The sequence below is a fragment of the Condylostylus longicornis genome, unplaced genomic scaffold, assembly GCF_029603195.1.
Source record: "Condylostylus longicornis isolate FDR11 unplaced genomic scaffold, ASM2960319v2 ptg000081l, whole genome shotgun sequence".
Taxonomy (NCBI): domain Eukaryota; kingdom Metazoa; phylum Arthropoda; class Insecta; order Diptera; family Dolichopodidae; genus Condylostylus; species Condylostylus longicornis.
Window position 1 is genome coordinate 3,623,829 of NW_026578049.1, and position 21,383 is coordinate 3,645,211.

General features: G+C 22.7%; 1 protein-coding gene and 1 long non-coding RNA gene across 2 annotated transcripts; one reads left to right on the plus strand and one right to left on the minus strand.

The window, feature by feature from the left end:
- Positions 1 to 2,155: 2,155 nt before the first annotated feature.
- LOC129613130 (chromobox protein homolog 5-like) lies at positions 2,156 to 3,238 on the minus strand. Its single transcript, XM_055527078.1, has 3 exons — positions 3,079 to 3,238; positions 2,764 to 2,872; positions 2,156 to 2,657 (listed from the first exon to the last, which is right to left on the minus strand). Exons 1-3 carry the CDS (start codon positions 3,136 to 3,138, stop codon positions 2,428 to 2,430), a joined length of 399 nt encoding a protein of 132 aa, XP_055383053.1. The 5' UTR covers positions 3,139 to 3,238; the 3' UTR covers positions 2,156 to 2,427.
- A 9,005-nt stretch (positions 3,239 to 12,243) lies between these two features.
- On the plus strand, positions 12,244 to 16,779 carry LOC129613265 (uncharacterized). Its single transcript, XR_008697296.1, has 4 exons — positions 12,244 to 12,366; positions 13,767 to 13,929; positions 16,397 to 16,582; positions 16,672 to 16,779. It is a non-coding gene; the product is annotated as an uncharacterized LOC129613265 (long non-coding RNA).
- The last annotated feature ends 4,604 nt before the right edge of the window (positions 16,780 to 21,383 follow it).

A 21,383-nucleotide genomic window follows, 5' to 3' on the forward strand; every position in this document is an offset into this window, starting at 1 on the left:
TATATTTAGAATGTTCAGACAGACTATACGATAACAAAACTAAAAATTTTTAGATTTCATATTGATAGTTCTTTTTTTACTTAGTATAATAACACTCTCATAACAATTTTCAAGAATTATTAAAAATTAAAAATAATTGTCGAAAATGTAATACCTTTAGAGTAACTTTGTAGAACTATGTAAATTCAATTAATTTAAACCAGTAGGTTCAACTATTTATTTAAATCAACTTAACTTGCAAGAATGTCAAACTTAACAGATTTTAATACATGGATATTACTACCATATTTTATTAAAAATATCATTTTTGTATTAATTTTGCATTCAATTTTATACCTATCGTAACATTCAAAATGTCGATTTGTTTAAATAAAACCTCTTTACAAATAAAAAAAAAACCTTAAAAATTTCATAAATATTTGATGAACTGAACGGAAGTTTATCATAATTTTTTGTTTTTCTTTTTTTTTATATTATTGTAAAATTTTTCTCTACATGTCCTTTTATTGTTGACAGAAAATAATTCAAAAAAGATCGTTTTTTAAAAAAAAGACAATGAGAAAAGTAAGGAAAATCGAAAACTACTTTTAATTTTTTTTAATAGGTCGAAAACTGAAATGGTGTGTAAATGAAACTAAGTAAACATTATTAATATTTTATTGTATTTAAATTGATGATTTAAAAAAAAGTAATAAATGTTAAGAATTTTTATATATTTTATCATAATTATAAAGTGTTACAAAGTAAACCAGAGACTTATATAAAAAGTGAAATTAAAGTACGTAATTGGGGTATAAAATTATAACTGCTTACGTAATATTTACAACAAGAACCAATTATAAACGTTTTATAATATAATGAGAATGCAATGAAAATTATTTATAAAAAAGCAACAATACGATCTCAATAAAAAGTTTATGATGACATAGATTCATGAATGAAGGGTTCAATAGCTAGTAAACAAAAAGTTGAAAGGAAACCCACGAAACTGTTGTATAATATGTTAAAATTCAATTAATAATTTAATCCAAAAATTCGAAAATTTATGAGAATAAACAATTTAACGCTCAGAAATCAGTCACGGTTTTTACTGAATAAAAGCAGGTAAAAGCATAAAAATATTAAAAGAAAAATTTTAGATTAAAATTCTTTTTTAAAATAGAATATGTATATTTTAAAACCACATTTATTCTATTTGTTTCATTAGGTTAACCACAGTATTCAAACAAATTTAAAGTTTACCATAGAAGATGATTGTACGTTTTATACCTAGTAAGAATAAAAATTCCTGACATTGTATAGGAATTCATACACATAACTTTAGTTCTTTAATTACAGAAGAAAACCAAAATCACGTCAATTGAATCATCAAGGTAATTCAAGAAACCAAAATCTAGGTAATTAGCACGTGATTCGTATACGACACAAACACGAACTTTGTACTTTCTACTGCTGAATTTACTTTTATTCCTGAATTACTATTTCTGGAAATTAAATTTTATACTTCATTTTGAAGTAATTTTTAATAAATGAATTTATGTTCAAAATTTCAAGTTTGAATAGAATTTACAAATTTGTCTTCACTTTTATTAGTCTTTATATTTTTCCAGTTTTTTCGTAGATTTCCAACAAAATTAGTTAAACTAGGTATTCAAATAAAAATTCCAAATAAAAAATCCATTCAAAATGTTAGATTTGAATACTTTAGTAATATTATATTAGGTATTAGTTAATTCTTTTATCTTTGTATATTATAATAATCTTTATATAAAAATCATATAGATGCAAAAAAAAATTGATTTATTAAAAATATTTTCTTCGCGTATTATAAATATTCAGTAGGTATACTTAAACATATGAGAGTATATAGGCAGATATATAACAAATAATATTAAACAAAAAACAAAATATTTAAGATTTAATTCAATTCAATTGAAATTAAACTCTATTCAATATTGAAATTTAATTGATAAATTTGATATACAATGTATGATCCTAACATAAAGAAATTTTTTTCGAAATAGAAGTATGTATGTACATATACGCAAAATTTAAAATTACAGCATCAATTCAATTATTGGTAAACCTTTTCAATCTTTAATATTAAAATTAGGTTAAAAAGTTTGAGTAATACGTGTTTTAACTTCCTAATTACATGATTAGACTAATTAATAAATTTTTAAAGCAAAATAATACATACGTATTATGTACATATATCGGAACTAGCACATGTACGTAAATTATGCTTACTTAATTTAAATGCTTACGTAAATTAAAAATAATGTAAAAACAGTAACTTTTTAACAAAAATTAGTATTTTTAATGTTTAAGTTATATACATATCTTGTTGAAATAAATGCCTGCTAATAAAAACTAAACTGTGTTAGTTAAAAGTAATGCAATTATAAAAAAGGAAACTTATAAAATTTATGAAGAAAATTTTAAGTGTTTTTCATAAAACTGAATGACAACTTGCGGACACTTAATATTTGCTTCTTTTGCTAGAACTAGATGTATTTCATCAGTTTTTTTCCATTTCATTAAAAATAATAAAGGCCCACAAGCATTAGTTGCTCCTATTATCTCATCTGGTACCAGCCCTCTTTCAAAACCATTAAGTTTCTTCAATTTCGGATATTTATTTTTTTCTTGTTTTTCTAAAATAAGTATGCATGTGTGCATCATGTATGTATTACTTTAATATAAAATTGGATAAGGAAAACACTTGAACAAATTTAGGTACATTCATATTATTAAACTTACTAATTAGCGATTTTTCAAATTGTTCAATCAAACTTTCATGTATATTTTCCCTAGGTTCCCAGGTATTTTCATCTTTACTGTATCCATCCCATTTTATATAATACTCAACCTGGAAAGATTTTTATCATTTCTTAAATGTCAGAAAAATCAACATAGCAAATACACAATAGAAAGAATTATGGTTAAACGCAAATTAGATACAAAAATGGTTATTCCTAATATATGCATATAAAAATTTTGTGATCAAGATTTTACTTTAGAGCATTTTCAAAGTACTATGTGCACTTTGTCGTATCGCATAAAATTAATACTTACAATACCATGTCTCACTCTTCTTCCTTGAATTTTTTCAACTAAATATTCACCTTCCATCATTTTCAAAGAAATTTCAGTTTTTTTTAATATTTACCGAAATGAATTACTTGAAATGTAAAATTTTCAGAAATAAAAATTATAAAAATATTCGAACGCCAATTTAGTCTGCGAAATTAACGGTTAAATGTGAATTTTGACAATACAATGTCTATTTAAAATTAAGCTGTCATAAACCTTATTACGTACCTATGTTTACACGACAACTTTTACATTAAGGGTTGACTTTCGTTTCATTGTGGAGCCATCTTGATCAAAAAGCTTTTTGTGAATAGGCTAATAATGATCGCTTGCGTTTTTTCAGATCTCATACAAACTTTTCCATTTTCCCTCCGTAACACAAAAATTAAAATCATAAATTAGTTAGTTTTAAAATAGCTTAATTAAAAAATAAATATAAGTTACTTTTTGGCAATGTCGAGATATGTGTTAAAATATACGCAACTTGTCAAAATATTGAAAAATATTTTTTGGTGAAAAAAAAACACGTTCAGGATACAAAGCTTATTATTTTTTATTTCCTAACCGATTATTAATTATTTCTTAATCGAACTCTTTAAAAGTAGACAATAGGGTCGTTATTTATTAAAATTTAATTATGTTATTTTCTAATTTTTTTCTGACGAGAAGATTTATGAGAAGGATAATTTGTTTAAAAAATAAATGTCTCAATACATTTTATTGTCGCAGTAGTCACAGCAAAATATTATTTTCTACAGAAAAGAAAATGTTTTATTTTTTTTAAGCATTCCTTAAGAAATTTTTGGTAATTTACTTGTGCATAGTATACATGTATGGAATAAAAAACTTATTTTAGAGAATGTGAATTTAAAAATCAAAATATTTAATTTGAAAATTAGTACAGGTTTGAAATGTGAAAATAATCTTCAAAAGGAAGCAATCGTTGGAATGCTGATATATAACGGCTTTACTAACTATAAGAAAGTGTCATAAATAAATGAAAATGAATTAAAATACTAAAGAGAGATTATGAAGATAAAAATATAAAGTATTTAGAAGGTACTGAATGTCAGAATAAGAAGTAAGTGATTTGAGCACTAGGCGCAATTTGTAAATTTTTGACGATAACTACTGCGTTTGTTAATATTTAAATTGACATTATGCTAATTTTTGACTTTTTTCGTTAACATCGAAAATTGGGGATAGGCTGAAAACTTTAAGCAGAATGGTAATAATACTTGTTAATATAGTTTGTAATCTTAGCGCGCCAGATCAGATTAAAACGAAATGTCAAAAATCAAAATTTGTATCTCGATTTTTTTCCAATTCCTAAAACGAAAAAAAGTGCAGTGCTTCTGAGTTTAATTTTGGATTTGAGAATGCAATTTAAAGACGGTTTCAAAACTTTGCTTTTGAAAATATAAAAAACTCATACCTATGTAGCGTTCTGTTCAGGTAAGTTATTGATTTCTTTTTAGATTTCCGCAAAACAGCTTTACATTTAATTATTACGTATGTATGTATATGTATGTACTTTAAGTACGTATAAACTTGAAACTAATTTTTGTTTAGGGTTTCCATAATTTACTCAGCAATACATATTGTAAATAAATTTATCAAAACCCTTCATGTGTACATATGTACGTATGTATATCTGATCCATGTAACGTAATATGTACGGCATCTATTTATAATTACACTTAAAAGAACTTCTTTCCTTAGGTCATCAATCATCATACAAGATTAATTCAAGATTCCAGAATTTGCCATTTGCCTTGACAAAAAATAGTATATTTGTATGTATGTATGGATGTAGGCATTGGTTGGTATGGGTTGCGGGGTTTTGCTCAAAACAAGGCACTGGGCGCTTGCAGTGGCGGAGCACAATAGGTCTTATAGATCGCGGTGCACCATTGCTTTATTCTGTAATCTACAATGTTAATAGATACCTATCTAACTACATAATATACATTTATATTATGTACTTTGTAAATGCCTGTATATGAGCTTCAAAATTCATTTTCAAATTGAATATGGCTAAATCTAATTGATTGTAAAATTCATAACTTGAATCTTACACATTTTTTTAATTTAAGAAGCTATTCGTTATTTTAATTGTTTTAAATATTTGTATAAATAGCGATATTTAAAATTTAAAAGAAAAGAGAAAGCAAAAAAAAAGTAATTTTTAGTAAGAGAAGTGAAAAAAATTTGGTTTTGTAAAAAAAAAGGACAAAGAAGGAAATACAATTATTAAAAGAACCCAAGGCTTATTCAACTATTAAAAGGATAAAAACGCAGTAAAACAAAAATTTATTAAATTGAAAAAAAAAATGCTTGTAAACTACGGTTTTAAATAGCCAAAAAACTTTCCAAGGATACACACTTACCTACGTACATATTTAGGTTATGTACATCTAATAGAAACTTTATGTGAAAGAACGGTTAACTCTATTCTTTAATTATATGCATACATATGTATATGTATATAATATTTCTTTGTCGGCGTTAAAGTATAATTTTCTGCAAGAGCACGTAAAAAAAATCCAAATCCAATCTTTTATTTTATTTTGCTTTTGGCTATCGTATTGAAATTTAATTAGATAGCTAATTATTAGATTTTTTTTAAATACATACATGTACAATTTTGTGTATGAATTTTATTTATATGCCTATTGCCATCTGATAAGTAAAGAAATAATCATAGAACAAAATGATATTTGCTGAATTTATAAAAGTTTAGTAGGTATAAAATTATATTTATATATGTAATATTTTGATTTTGCGAGGTTTACAATTACTGTTATGTCACGATATTACAATTTATTTATATTTTTTTTGGGAATAGATTAAAAAAAATTGTAATTTCTGTGTATAACAATGTTTCCATGAACTACTTTTATATTTTAATATTTAAACCACAGGTGGTATATGTACTAAATAAGTAAATGAACAGTTTTATAATTTTAAAAATTCATCTGATTTTTCATTTACTTAACAAAAAAAGAAAAATATGAAACTGTTTAAAATATAATTGAAAGTTCTATGTTATGTCCTTGCTCCTTTTTTTATTTTGATAAATTTTTTTTCTTATTCAATACAAGCGGTTTTATTAAATATGTATGTTATATAAAATTTACATACATTTGTAAATTTAATATATACTAATGTTAGTATACATAGAGTTAATAATATTACATAATTTTATTTGAATAGCTATTTGCTATACCATTATGGCGGTATATGAAAAATTGCAATGTTTTCAGTCATATTTTCTTTGCTTTCAAAAAGTTTGTTCATTTTATATACATATAGGAGTTTTATTTTCTTATTTCATTCAAAAATTTTAATATTTACTACAATTGTATTAAATTTGAAATGCAACAATTTAATACACATGTTTGTAGACAACATGATTAAATTTATATTTATTGTATTGTGCATCCTTTGTATTATTAAAAAAATTATGTTATGATGACATTGTTTATGTATGAAATGTACATGTATATTATTTATATGCATTTTCTTATAATGCCAAAGTACAGGACAATAACATTACAGAATAAAGTATATTTTTTATGCGGACGAATAAAATTTTTTGAAAATAAGGATAATGCAATTCTAAAGGAGAATAAATTTAATTTTTTCATTTAAAAATAATTCTTTTTTTTCTTCAATACGCATGACAGCGAAATTAAAAAACGATTTGTCGAAATTTTCGTTAAATATTCTGTAAAGGGAACATGTATAATTCGTTTAATATAAGTTTGATAAAAATATAATAATGTACATACATATTGGTTTTGTATTATCAAACTTATTTTGTATGAATGGAATGTTTTTGTATAACTAGTATGATGATGCAACAATTCATTCTAAATATCCATTTAATATGTTATATTAATTTCAAAAATCAAAAACAGATTGATTTGTTGAAAGTGATTTATTTAATTTATGTATTTATTGCACACAACCAATTTTAACATTGATTATTGTAAATTTTTATAAATAAATTTTTTTTAAATTTTAGCAGTGTTATAAATTAATGTGCAACAATTACGACATTTTTTTAAATATTATTTAAAGTTATTCAGGAGAGGTTGTTCATTGCTTCTCTGGGGGCACATACATACATATAATTATATTTGTGGAATTACCTACATATTTCTGTTTCAGCACTGTTAAATTATAATTGAGGCACGATTACCGTTATGTTATATTCCGTTTATATCTTATAAAGAGTTTTGATCTTTAATTTCCAACTGATTGCATATCATCTTTTTAATTCAGTTAAAATTCTTCAGTAATGAGAAATATTGCGAAAAGCTCTTATTATATAATCACAAAATTTCATTAAGTGCTTAAAGTTAAAGTTAATTTGAACTAAATCATAATATCTTTTTACACGTGTAAATCTCATAAAAACTAAATTCATCCGATATAATACAAGAAAAGAGCATAGAACGATTAGCTGAAGACAAATATAATATTATCTATAATTGTTATAAAATTTTCCCAAAAATTATACAAAAATAAAAACAAAATCTTAAGTTCCAATATTTCTTCAACAAAAAAAAAAAAAATTAAAAATATGAAACCAGACGACAATATCAAGTACTTTTTTACATTATTAAATTTTTATAAAAAAAAACAAATAAAATCAAATTAAATTTGTTTAAAGATTTGAAAAATTTTCAAAACATGAACGATGTATGTATGTGTGTATGTATGTGGTATTGAAACTGTTCGCATTTTATGTTCCGATTTTCGGGTTGAAATCTTCAACAAATAAATTATCCAGAAAATGAGCTTTAATAAAATCAAAATCTTATTTTTGTTTTTATCGTCTACCAACATAATACAGTCGAGTTATTTTACATTAAAAATGTATTTAGTTTTATTTTTACGTTTTTTTTTTGTAACTTCACTCCACAGAAATAATATGTTCATCTCTTGCCCTTCGATTTGTGTGTATATTTGTTCCATCTTTTATTTCTTCAAAAAAATGTAAACTTAATTTTTTTTTATGGTAAAAATTGAAGAAGTTCGAAAAGGATAATAATAAGATTAGTGTTTACGTTTTAATAAAATATTAAAAAAAGTATCTTAATTTTTGTATTGTTTTTTTTTTTCTTGTAGATTTGAGTTATTATCAGCATAATCATGGTGTTTCATATCCTCTTAGAATAACAGCAAGTCTATGAAAAGAAAGGATTGCAAATTTTTTTTTTATCATCAGCAATCCCTAAACTGGTATGTCGTTAGATAACAGATTTTCAGTGTCAAACGTGCTTCATCGGAGATATTTTGGATTCCGTTTTATTGGTTTTTATGTTCACAGTCAGTTGCAGCAAGCTACGTGCATGAAGGGATACACATGTAATAATTACAAATAATAATTAAAAATTATTTATTTCCTTATTGATTTAAAGTATAAGTTTTTGCTAAAATCACTTCTGAAAGAATAATTTTGTAAGTGATTAAGTATATTTCACTGTAAATCAAAAATTTGTAAAAAGATCATTATAACTTGTTACTTTTGAAGATACCGAAAACGGATGGGATTAATTTTTTCAGATAATTTATAATCACCCATAAACTACACAATATTTACGGATTCATTAGTTCACATATGAATTTTTTCAATTTGAATAGAATATGTATATCTTTCTTTTTAAATTTAATACTTAAATACCAAAAGCAAAATATTTAGAAAAATATTCCGATTCATTACTCCGATTGAAGTAAAACAAGAACACTAGAATTTTTTTGTTAGTGAAAAAATTTTTTTAAACTTTAATAATATGATCAGAAAACATTTTGCAAAAAAAAAAAGAAAATAAATTATTTTCAGTTTTTATTTCTAATTTGATTTCTTTAATGTTCTTATATTTACACGGTGTGAATTTTTAATAGCACAGTAAGGTAACTAACCATCAGGTGAACAAAAATATTAAAATTCCATGGTCGGGTAATCGTTTGTTTTTTTTTTTATTACAAATTTTCTTTTATATTTTTTGTAAATTTGTCTTAAACCTCTTTTATACTACATATATACACGTTATTATAAATTTACTGTTTATTTTCTACTGTCGCTTATGCAGATTTTATTGTTTTATAAATTCTCTGTTAGGATGTTGATTAGTACCTTCCTCAACTACTTTTCTTTCAATGAACAAATTGCCGGTATATCTTAAGGATATATTTAAATGCTTTCATCATAGACATTCTCCATCCAATAAAAAGATCTGTCTCAATTCTTTAGAAATTTATAAGGAAAAAAATATATGTATGTAATATAAAATTAGAAGGAAATTCCTTTTTACGCAATCATCATCAGAAAATAAGAAAGCAAAATGACTTAAGGGTAAACAATATTTTTTTTTTCTTTTTTTCTTGAATAACTTATATTATCTGTTCTCTATATATTGTATCGAATTTTATAGTGTATATGTATCCGTGTTAGCTCAAGTGTATAAACGTTATGATTTTTTTTTCACAAGTTCTTTTGAAGAAATCAAATCTATGTATTTTTCAATGGAAATATTACTAGCAATTAGGGTAAGTGAAATTTCAAGGTTGTAAGGTTTAATATAAGTCAGGTCGAGGTTGTTTGGTAATAATTTAAGTATTTCCTTTAATAAATTTAAAAAGTTTTCTTTTTATTTTTGTTTTCTTTTCATCGAGTTTATAAGATGATTTTTGAAAGCAAATATAAAATTAAAGAAATCTTGATAGGGCTTATTAAAAAAAAAATCACTTTGATTTTAAGTATATGCTGCTATTTTGTTTTATTATTAAAAAATATAAATAAATTAAACTTGGCTACTATAGACATGACATTAAAATTGCAGCTATTAGGTTTTTATAAACAATTCAGTTAAGAAGTTCCTATAGCTTATTCACACCATTTTACTAAATGTAATTTTAAGTTCTAGGTGCTTTAGTTTTAAAATATGCCATAGAATCACCATAGAAGCCATAGAATAGAATTGTGTATATTTATACTAGTTCAGCGATTTCGAAATCTTAGGAAATTATTTAAATGCATTCTTCGATAACATCTTTTTGTAAATTTATATTTGAGACTTTATGGACTGTTTGAAAATCTCGAAATGTACAAATGCAAAATTAATGTTATTTATACATATATAATTTATTTCAACACACTGAAAATTAAAATCCACGTAAAAAAAATAAAAAAATAAATTTGATGGTATGGCTCTTCAATCTGTTTGTGTTGTCAGGCTCCAGGTTGTGTTGCTTCTTTAAGGTAAAGCTGTACCACATTGTGTTATTTAATTAACAATGAAAATTTATTGTCAATAAATGATTGTGTTAATTATAAAATGAAATTTTTAAGTTTAGAAATTCATTTATAATCGTACGAGCTCGTTTACATTTCAGATGATCACCTTCATGTCAGTACTCCATTTATTACTATAACAATTCTAAAAAACTCTTGTTACAATGCTATAATTTATAAGGAAACAATTACTTTTATTGTAATCTGAAAAATTACACGAATGTATGTAAGTATGTATGTGAATATTGCCTATTCAAAATAAGATTTTTTTATATTATAGTGGAAATTATAACAAATCTTTGTGTAACTTATGTTACATTACCGTTAATATTCATATCGTTAACAAAAAATTCCTTAGGGTATTTGTTTTTGCACTACGCTGATTGTTATTAAATTCTTATGAGATTTTTATACTGTCGTAGTTTCCGAATGTCAATAGAGAAGGTATGGTAAAATACTTAATCCTGTTGTGATCATAGATGAAGAGAAATTTTTTTGTCCTATAGATTTTGGTACGAATATTTTAAAATTTCTAAACAGGCAACCATAATTTTGTATTTTTGCATGTTGTATTTTTCACTGTGGTCGTTATTAATATTTTTTAACATTCTTAAAACTTTTAGTTTTCTAATAATTTTAAATTAAAAGTTCCAAATATGTATTAATTATTAAAAATAGATGCCCGATATTATAACTTCTTTTAGTTTTTCAATCACCTGATCCATTTTGCTTGATTGTCAAATTTACAACATAGGTGATTGATATTGTTGCATTTGGAGATTTATGAAACAAGATGTGATATTTTAAAATATTTCTCTCCTACACCTTTTTATACTGTGTACCATCCTGAAATATAATATTAATATTCCTTGTACAATCATTTTTTTTTTTAATTTATTATAGTCGCATATTTTTGCACGAATATCCTAAAATTTATTTCTGAACTTAAAAATTTTTTTTTCCCAAATTGATTTGTTGTTTTTATTTTACTCCCATATATACTTGTATATTCAGAGGTGGTGGAAGTCGAAATCCAGTGAACTGAAGTGAACAGAGAATGATGATGATGAATTCAGTTTTTGTTTTTTCATCCTAAGGGGAATTTTGAAAGCAAAAGCAAAGAAGAAGAAAGAGAAAAAAATGATTCAAAATTGAATTTGAATCAACAGTAAGGTGTTTGAAGCAGACATAGAATTCATCTAAAATGTGTGTTGGTTTGTATATTTGCCTTTCTTCTTTTTTTTTTCTTTTTTCTTGTTTTCTCTTATTTGAATTTTTGTCGTTATTTTTCTTTTTAGTTAGCGGAACCAAGGATAACGTGTAAGTGTAGTAGGAAGATGCTTTTCACTTGAATTATTATTATTCTACCAAGTTTCTGTTGCTGTTCTTTTTTTTTTAACCTCATTTTATACAATATTTCTTTTTTTTCTTGTTGAGTGCAGAAAACTTTTTTATGCCAATGACGAGGATGAAAAAAACAATAAGAATTTGAATTGCCTCTAAGGAAGGATAATGTGTAAACAATTCTTATGTTTCTTTTCATGAATAATGTGTAATCAAAAGGCGTTTAAATTATATTTTTATTATAAAAGTATGTATAAGGAGAAGAAAACAAAAACATTAAACGAAAATATTATATGATTTAGAAGTTATTGATGTCAATTTATTGATTTAAATTCCTTAAATCGTCAAGAATGTGGAATAACAAGAAGAAAGTTATAACAAATTCAAAAATATATTGGGTATGCTATATAAATATGTGCAATATAAATATATCAAGTATATATGTACTTGAATATATACATAAATTTGTTTTTAATGTTATCATTTTAAATTTTAGAATTTTATGGAAATCAATTTCATCATGTGGTTATAACGTTAATGTAACAAAATATATCGATAATATTAAGGATATACACAAAGCTCATAACATTGTATATATTTTGAATGAAGGAGGAATATATGTACGAAAATTTTAATATTTATTATAATAATAGTATTGTTGAAATTATTTGAAATATTTTTAAAAAAATATTTACGTACATATGTATGAGTATGTACACAATATGACATGTATGTAAAATTTATAAGCTAGGGAAGATTTGAAATTTTTATTTTTTATGATTTCTCTATTTGAATTGTTTAACCATTTATAGTCAAATAATGTGTAATGATCTATAAATTTAAATTATAATTGTGGTAATGGTTAAAATGTTTTCCGATAAGCAATAATGTGAATATAATGTTAATATTAATTTAATTTAGTATTGCTTTTTATCTACACCATAATTTTATTAGATGAGTACATATACATTAAATTTGATTTTAATTAATTATTTTGGTCATACTATAATTACTTGCCTTTTTCTCAAATTTTGTATTTACGTACTTTGATTTTTATGCTTAATTATTTTTAGAGATGCCAAATAATAATTTACTTGCATTATTTTGTGCTGTTTAAGTAATTTTATATAAAACTCAGTCGTATTAGAGTTTTTTTGGCTTAAGAACAATAGCGTATTAAATTTAAGAAATTAATTAAGTGAATTTTCAACTTTTTATTATGTTAAAGATTTTTAGTCTTTAAATATTTTACAAATTTTCATGTAACCTTTCCATTTAAGCAAAATTATCTAATTAAGAAAATTAATATTAAATTTTTCAATATTTTGCTTTCAAATATGATGAAGTTTAATATATTAATATTTATTCTTATTTTCATTTTTTTGAAAAAAATTTACATCTATGATCCTTTAGAGGTAATATTATTTAAATTCGCCAAATTTAACAAAATTTCCTTAATTTAACAAAAAATTTCTATTCGTAATTTCGACTGTTCTAAGTTTAGCAAATTAAAAAGTGAAAAACATCCCTGAAAAAATTTTGTTTATTATGTTTTAGGAAAACCTACTTTAATTTCGGAACATTTCTAAATTTAAAAAAAATTTAAATAAAAGCGAACAAAAGAAATTTTTTACCAAGTTTAGTTTCTTGTGATTTACATAGATGTGTTTTGTGTAAACGGAATCAAATAATTTATGTAATCAACCGTAGCCTAATACAAACGTAATGATATTGCTTAAATTGAAATTTCAAATATAACAATTTTAATGAGAGAACAATGACGATACTTATTTCAAAATATTTTTAGCATATTATTACTAATTTAAAACAATCAACAATTTATATTAATGAATTTTGCTCTTACAAAATACCAAAAGCTTTAACACCATTTTGACAAGTAATTTCTCACTTTTACAATTATTTTTTTTTTCACTAACTATACTTTAACCATTATAAAATACATTATTTTCTATATAATAAATCAAATTTTTCATTTTGGAAATTTTTTTTTTCATTTTAGAAGCAAAAACAATTGGGAAAGAGAATAACCGAAAAAAAAGAATTAAAAAAAGTGAAAAACATACATTTTCCAAATACTAATCATCGGCTTACCACTTTTGTTTAAAATTGTGAATGAATTCAGGGGCGAAAAGAAAAAGCAGCAAGAAAAAAGGAGTTAAATTGTATGTATGGTACTTATAGCAATAAGATATTTTAAGCAAACACAATTTATACATTAGCTATTTGTATGAATATGTGTTAAAAAAGTTTTTTGACTTTGCGGTTTTTTTAACCAATATTTTTTATTTTTTTTTATATTTTGTTCTGCTATCTACTTTTTAGTCGGAAAACTTTATTTCAAATTGTAGAAATTAAAAACTTTTATTCTATAAAGATAGAACAATGTTTAACAAAAAACGAGAAAAAAAATAAGTTTTGAAAGATACTTATATATACTAAGGATAAAATTATAAGATTTTGCAATTTATAAAAATTACAACGTAGAAATAATGAATAAATGTATAATGTTTGTTTAAATAAGGATCGTATAATCGGGAAAGTTATTCAAAAATAGTTACCATAATATGGAGGTATGATTCAGAATTTTTCAGAATTTTTATGTAAAATAGAAAACTAACAATTCCATTATGCAATTTACTTAATTAAATTATTGGTTAAATGAAGGTTGTCTTTTCGATTGTATTTAGAATACTGCAATGTTAGAAAAAAAATTCGATTGAATAATTATGAATTATAGTCTAGATAGTCGTAATTTTATGTATTTTTTGTAAGACAGATTCAATGTTATGTATTTAGGGAGTCCATTTATATGTTAGCAGACTATTGAGCTACTAAGTACTAATTAAAATCAGACTACTTAGGGTTTTTCTTTTCAATTAAGCAGATAATAATTAATTTTTAATATAAATGTTTTATAAACGGGAAAACTATTTTGAATGTTTTAAAAGTATTATCGTTACTGTACAAAGTAATACCAATACAAAGAAATAAAAATAAATGAGATTTTTTTCTCAAAAGAGTTGAAATTAGTTTTCTTGGGCTGTCAAATTGTTTTTTTTTTTTCGAATTCGTTTTTATTTTTTAACAGTTTTAAAAATTTTATTTTACTTTTTATTTAAAATTTTCTCTTGTCTTTATCATGTGGTTTTTCCCTTTTATGTAAACGTGTTGAGATCTGTTCTTATTTACCAAAAAAGAAAACTATTAAAAAAATGTTTTGCAATAAGGAAAGGGAAAAATTTAAATTTAACAAGTTTTTAAATCATTCTTCATGATCTATTTTAGTATTCTGCATAGATTTTACTCTCTGTAATATTTAAAATTAAATCGTGTTTTGCAAATATACATAATTTCTTTTACTGGATAATAGTAAAATAAAAAAGATATACATAATAGTTTTACTGGGTAAAAAAATCATTGTATATTTGTTGAATACAAATTAAAATTAAGTATAAATAACTTATTAAATTCTTTCTTAAAAATCATTTTTGTTATTTAAACAATATTAAATTTTCGTAATTGTTTTGTGGAAGTAACAAAAATTGTCAAATTTGATTATGCGAAACATATTTTTATTTCTATTGTTTTTCTCATTTGTCGATGGTAAAATTTTAAAAAATAAATAAAAAAGAAATAAAAAATTCAATGAAATAATTCAATTAAAATGTTTTAATAATTACATTGTTCATATAATTTTATTTAAATATTCATAATCACTTTTTTTTAGATAGTATTTCGATTGCAACAAATCTTGGACTACAATTTTGTAAAAATAATAGTTATTAGTTATGTAAAAATACGAGGCAGTTTATAATATAGTAAATGATACAAGATTCCTAAATAAAGTCAATGCCCTAAACCTAAAGCATATATTAAAGATTTTAATAACGATCTGCTGAATAAAAATCAGAAAAAATTTAAAAGTAATTTTATACCATTATAAAATTAAAAAAAATATTTTTTGCAAAAGTTTTCAATTTTCTTTTTGGAATATTGAAGTTTTTGTCAAGATTTAATTGGTCTAATGAGAATTTTTCAGACTTACATTTTTTTTGTAAAATATTGCCTTATATTTTGTATAATTAAAAATACTATATTATTTTGTATACATATAGTCAAATAGAATCTATTCATCTTTTGCGGTCTCACGTGAATAACCTTTGTAATAGTAATTTTGCAATATTAGGCCAAGCAATAAAATAAATTAAATTTTTTATGTTACAGAAGAAGAATTTTTGAGGTCAAAAATTACATTGAATGACACTTTAATTTAGTTATTAAAAAAATATTTACATATTTATTTTTTAATTTATTTCAAGGACTAAAAAATCAACAGATTTTTGTCATTTTATTGTATCCATGCTCTATATATATATGTATGTATGTAATAATGTCGTTTTAAATAAAGGAATAAATCGTAAAATATTTATTAAATTTAAATTTTTCGAAAAAAACCTTAAAAACCTTAAATATATTTTTTTTTTAAATTCAATATCTATTGTTTTAGTGTCTTCGCATATATATACATACACACATATGCATATTTGTGTTTTGAAAATAAATTAAAATTTAATTTTACTAAAATATTATGCAGATGTAATCTTTCTAATGGCCAATTATATTTGACAGATTTTTGACTTCTATTTTATATGTGCATGCTATGAATACTGGAAAATTGTAAAAATGATATGGAGTTGCACCATTCTTTTAAAAACACCATTTGTTTTTTTTTGTAAATCTGAGATTTAATTTTCATTTTAAATATTTTCTGTTCGAAGAATGTAGGACGCGGAACACTTGGTGTTAAATAATGAAGTAATTGTTTTGTATTTTGTATAATTTGTACGAAATATGCTTTAATAATTAAAAAATTTTTAAGATTTTACAATATTTATAAATTTTAGGTTGTCGATGAGAGTATTAATCAGGTAGCATGATTTGAATATAGTTGACATAATCATAGGAAGAATTTTTGGGTGTTTCGGATTAAAATCAAGACATTTATGAACGGTAAATTAATAACAAAATAATAAAACTAACTTGATTTTGCAATATTAATATAAAGTCTTTTTATTTTAGGTTGGCAGTGATAGGTATTCCTATGAATCAAAAATCCTATGAATCAAAAATAAAGGCATAGAAATAATCGTTGAAAAATGTATAAATGAGACTACTTACAAAATTTTAAATCGTGGTACATACTTTAAGATTTAATATTGCAGTAACTTCTATCATTTAAAAAAAAAGTTCCATTTAAAATACAATTGAATTAATTCTTACCTATTTCTAAATGTTTACATTTTTTCCTTTTCGTGTTCTAATTATTATTAATATTTGAACATGAATGATTTACTAGAATGAATACATGATGTCTAAGCACCAAAAAAGAATTTTTTTCTTTTTTGGTTTTTTTTTTGTTATGTTCTATTCAAAAATTACATTTGAATTCTTTACAATTTTTATTTGTAATACTTTTAAATTTTCATTTTTTTTTTACTTTCTTCATGCTTTTGTGATCCTTATGTAGATTTTACAATTTATACAATAATATATAAAATTATGTATATTATATAAGTAAAACTATTAGTTCAAAATAAGTCATTAACTCCCATATGCATCGTTATCAAATACTTTTTGACATTCATGTCTAATGTATGTAAAAATATATCTAATAAAAGTTGTTCTTATTATTGCATACAATATATGCATGCATGTTAACACTCATCTATACTTACATATACTTAAGTTCATTCATGTTATGTGAAATATAACACACTTTTTATACATGTATATCCTTTTTTTAGAAGCAACTGTAATATTAAATTGAACATTATGTCTTCGAAAATGAAAACACAAGTTTGTGAATATTAGGTCAATAACATAAAAAACAAGAAAAAGAATGAAAAAAGTAAAAATGATGTAAAACAAAAATAATAAGATAAAGAGGAGAAAGAGGAAAAAACGTAAAATCAATTTGTAAGTCCTTTTTTACTTCCTTTTTGTAATAATAATATGTTCACTTAAATAAAAGACATCATGTTATTTTAGTTTACTTTACATATTTTTTTTTGTAAATGAGGAGTATATGTATTTGTATCTTTCGGAACAAAATCGGAACAATTTTGGATGGTTTTCAAATATACCAAAAAAAAAATGATAGGACTGTCATAATATAAAATATAATAAGTTTTAAGGAAATCAAGAAATTAGAGGAAAGATTGAGGGTTCTTAATATAAGTAGTCAATATTAGTTGCTTGCTAAGAGAAAAAAATTGTTAAATTTGAATACTAAATACATAAACTTTAGGTCTTAGAGTTAGATTTTTGGGAACACGTTTTAGATTTTATATTTAAATTAAATACATAGCTACTTTATTAATTAAATTTAATGTTGTTATTTAATATTACAAAAATTGACTGATTTAAAAAAAAAATAAAAATATAATCATGCTAACAACGCGATATTTTAGATTTCTGCTTATGAATCTATTTAAACTAATTCGTCAATAATTGGATTCAACTTTATGCGTTATAATATTACGGCATACATAATATTTTGTTTGTGTTTAAAAATTAAAAATAATTAGATAATTTTAGAGCTTAGAAAAAATGTTGGTGTATTAAAACAAAAGTCAAATGCAAGATTCTTTTTTCTATATCAGAAAGCTAATTATATGTCTGTCTTAGAGAAAAAGCATTTCTTTCATATTTGATGCGAAATTTGTGCAAAATATGAGTAACTGAAACGTTTTAATGTTTAAAATTGTGGCTATTCTGTTACAAAGTTGGAACAAACATTATCATTTGCGATGATATCTGAAGGTCGCACTAAAATAATAAAAAATTTTATTAAAAAAGAATACAATTTCAAGCAAAATGTTTTACTTAATTTCTTTGTAAATTTAAAATTATACACAATATACAATTCATACTATTTTGGACTTAAATCATTTTAGTTGTAAATGTATAATTACCAGTATAATGAATGATGATATTATATGAGCGTTTTTGAAAATTTTTTAACAAACCTTAATTACTAGTTTAAATTTACATATTTATGCATATCATATATACAAAGAATATCTACTTATACATTACGTATATAAATTTGCAAAGTATATTCATATTAGTTCAAATTAAAACTCGTGTTTTTAATATTTTGTAAAGGACACATACCATAAAAGGAGTAGTTAATTTTTATTTCTTTCTACTGTTTTTCATGTTTATGTTGAATTTTTGCTTGTTGCGGATTTCTCTAGTATAGGGAGTTAAACGGTTCAACACTTATGGAAGCATAAAAGTTGAAAATTAGATTTATGTGAACAGAAATGAGAAAAAAAGAAAAAGTATACAGAAAGTTATAGTGAAACTTTTTGTTTTCACACCACACACAAGTGTTTCACTTTTGAATGTTTTTTTTTTTTAGGCGTAAAATAATTCATAAAGAGAGTGTAAAAATTTTGTTTTTTAACCAAGGACATGTGCAAAATGTCATATAAAAAAATTTAATTTTTTCTACTTTTTTTTTTTTTATGAGAGTGTATTATATTCCACTTTGATAACTCTTTTGAAACTTTTTCTTTTTTATTTTTAAAATTGTATAATTTTAATAAAATAATTGTTAAAAAAAAAATAAACTAAAAACCAACATTAATATGAAATGAAAATGATTTTTTGTTTGACATTTTTATTATTTTGTTTGTTTGTATGTAGGTATTTATAAATGTATTTTCTTTGCAAAATAAAAATGTGCATGTTTAAAGGAGTGCAAAAAAGGATTGAAAAAAAAATGTACATTATAAATAATTCATAAACGAAATGTAAATTAAAAAAAAAAATGGTTGTCTCATGATCTTCTAGGATTTTTATTATAAAAATAGAAAGAAATAATAAAGATTGTGTTTAGTTTTTAGTAAAGAATTTCTAGTGAAAATAAAATATTTTTAGTATTTTTAGTAGAGAATTGTATTTATACAAGAAATTGTTTATAAAGTCATAAAAAATTATATTAGTTAATAAGCGACTGACATTTAAACATTAACCTATATTAAATAGTTACATAATAAATTTTTATTAAATTTAATCCTAGAATAGCACTTTGAATAAGAAAATTGAAATTAAAATATTCCAGTATATTTTTTTGATTAGTTAATATTTAAGTAAGAAATGGTAAAATATTGTATGAATTGTTAAACTACTATAAGCTTAAAGAGGATAGATTAAAAAATATAATACAATTCAATTCTTGTCGATTGGTTTTTACAATCAGATTCAATATTCAAATTGGAATAAATTACAGTTTAAATAGTGCTATCATTAGGTATCATCAGAACTCACCAGAAACTTCGGTATTACCAGAATTGGACTAAATTGAAAATTAGTTCTTTTTATGCTTTGATCAATATGCGATTGTAGTTGATGATTACAAACCTGATAGGTTAGAAAATTTATTAGACCTAATATTTGGGATTGTAAAAAAGATTTACTTGATATTTTACGTGCAAGCATAAATTACATAACTAATTAAATTATATTATAAAAGATAATGCACAAAAATTTATCGAAAAATTTTGTAAAATTAAAAATACAATTTCTTTTATCGAAAAATTTACAACCGCTTTACCTCGGATTCGGATTTATAATTCTTTATTAAATTATTTTTATAATTTCCGAATAATTTTGAATTTTTATTTGCCCGAAAACTGGATCTCACTCCAATTTTTAATAAAGTCCAATCATAAATTTTAATATTTCGTTATAAAGAGGCTGCATTTCAGCAAAATGTTTTTTTTTATTAATATTTAAAAGTATATTGTTTCATTAAAAATTAAAATTTTCAAATTTATTTTAAATATATATTAAATTAATTTTTAATTAAAAAAATTAAAAATAAACAAAATAATTAACACTCTAGAGAAAACCAGTTTATTTTAATGTATTCCAAATCACAAAAATTAAATAATATTGAATAATAAACACACTCTTGAACTGAAACTCATATTATATTCATATGTAAATTTAGGAATTTTCACATTTTGTTGTATTTTGGCTTAATATTTTTCGTATATTTAAATTAAATTTTTGTAATGAAATTTCAAATAGATTCTATTATAAAATGTAAAATGAAAATTCTTATACATTTTCAAATTATGTATTATTATTATTTTTTTCATTATGCTAGTGGTACTCATATAGTTATACATTTGTTAAATGTATTATTAAGTGAACAGTATGAGTAGTATTTAATTTAATAATATTACATGTATTTGTACATTTAAGTTAATTTTGAGTTTTAAAAAGGCCAAAATAAGAAGTTTAACGTGTTTTTGAATATTTAATATGATGGTATAATTTTAAAATATCATTTAAATTTAAAATAGCAAAATTTTATTACAATAAATAAATTAGTGAAAAAAAGGAATACAGTAAATGTTATTTCGAATATTTAATTTTAAGATTTATGATATTCATTAACCGGGTAATTTTTTGCCCTTCATGTACGTGGTAATTAGGATTTATAGTAGGGGATCTCATGTAAGAAATTTTTAAATCACCAATTTTATTACTGATAAAGTTCATGGCAAGTGTGCTAATAAGAATTTTTTGTGTATTTCAT

What these genes read in the sequence shown, in the direction of transcription:
- LOC129613130 (XM_055527078.1), bottom strand. Translation starts at nt 3,138, where the DNA reads ATGATGGAAGGTGAATATTTAGTTGAAAAAATTCAAGGAAGAAGAGTG. An exon ending in GAAGAGTGAGACATGGTATT is followed by an intron (nt 2,873 to 3,078) that starts GTAAGTATTAAT and finishes AAATCTTTCCAG; the next exon opens with GTTGAGTATTATATAAAATG. An exon ending in ATTTGAAAAATCGCTAATTA is followed by an intron (nt 2,658 to 2,763) that starts GTAAGTTTAATA and finishes TACTTATTTTAG; the next exon opens with AAAAACAAGAAAAAAATAAA.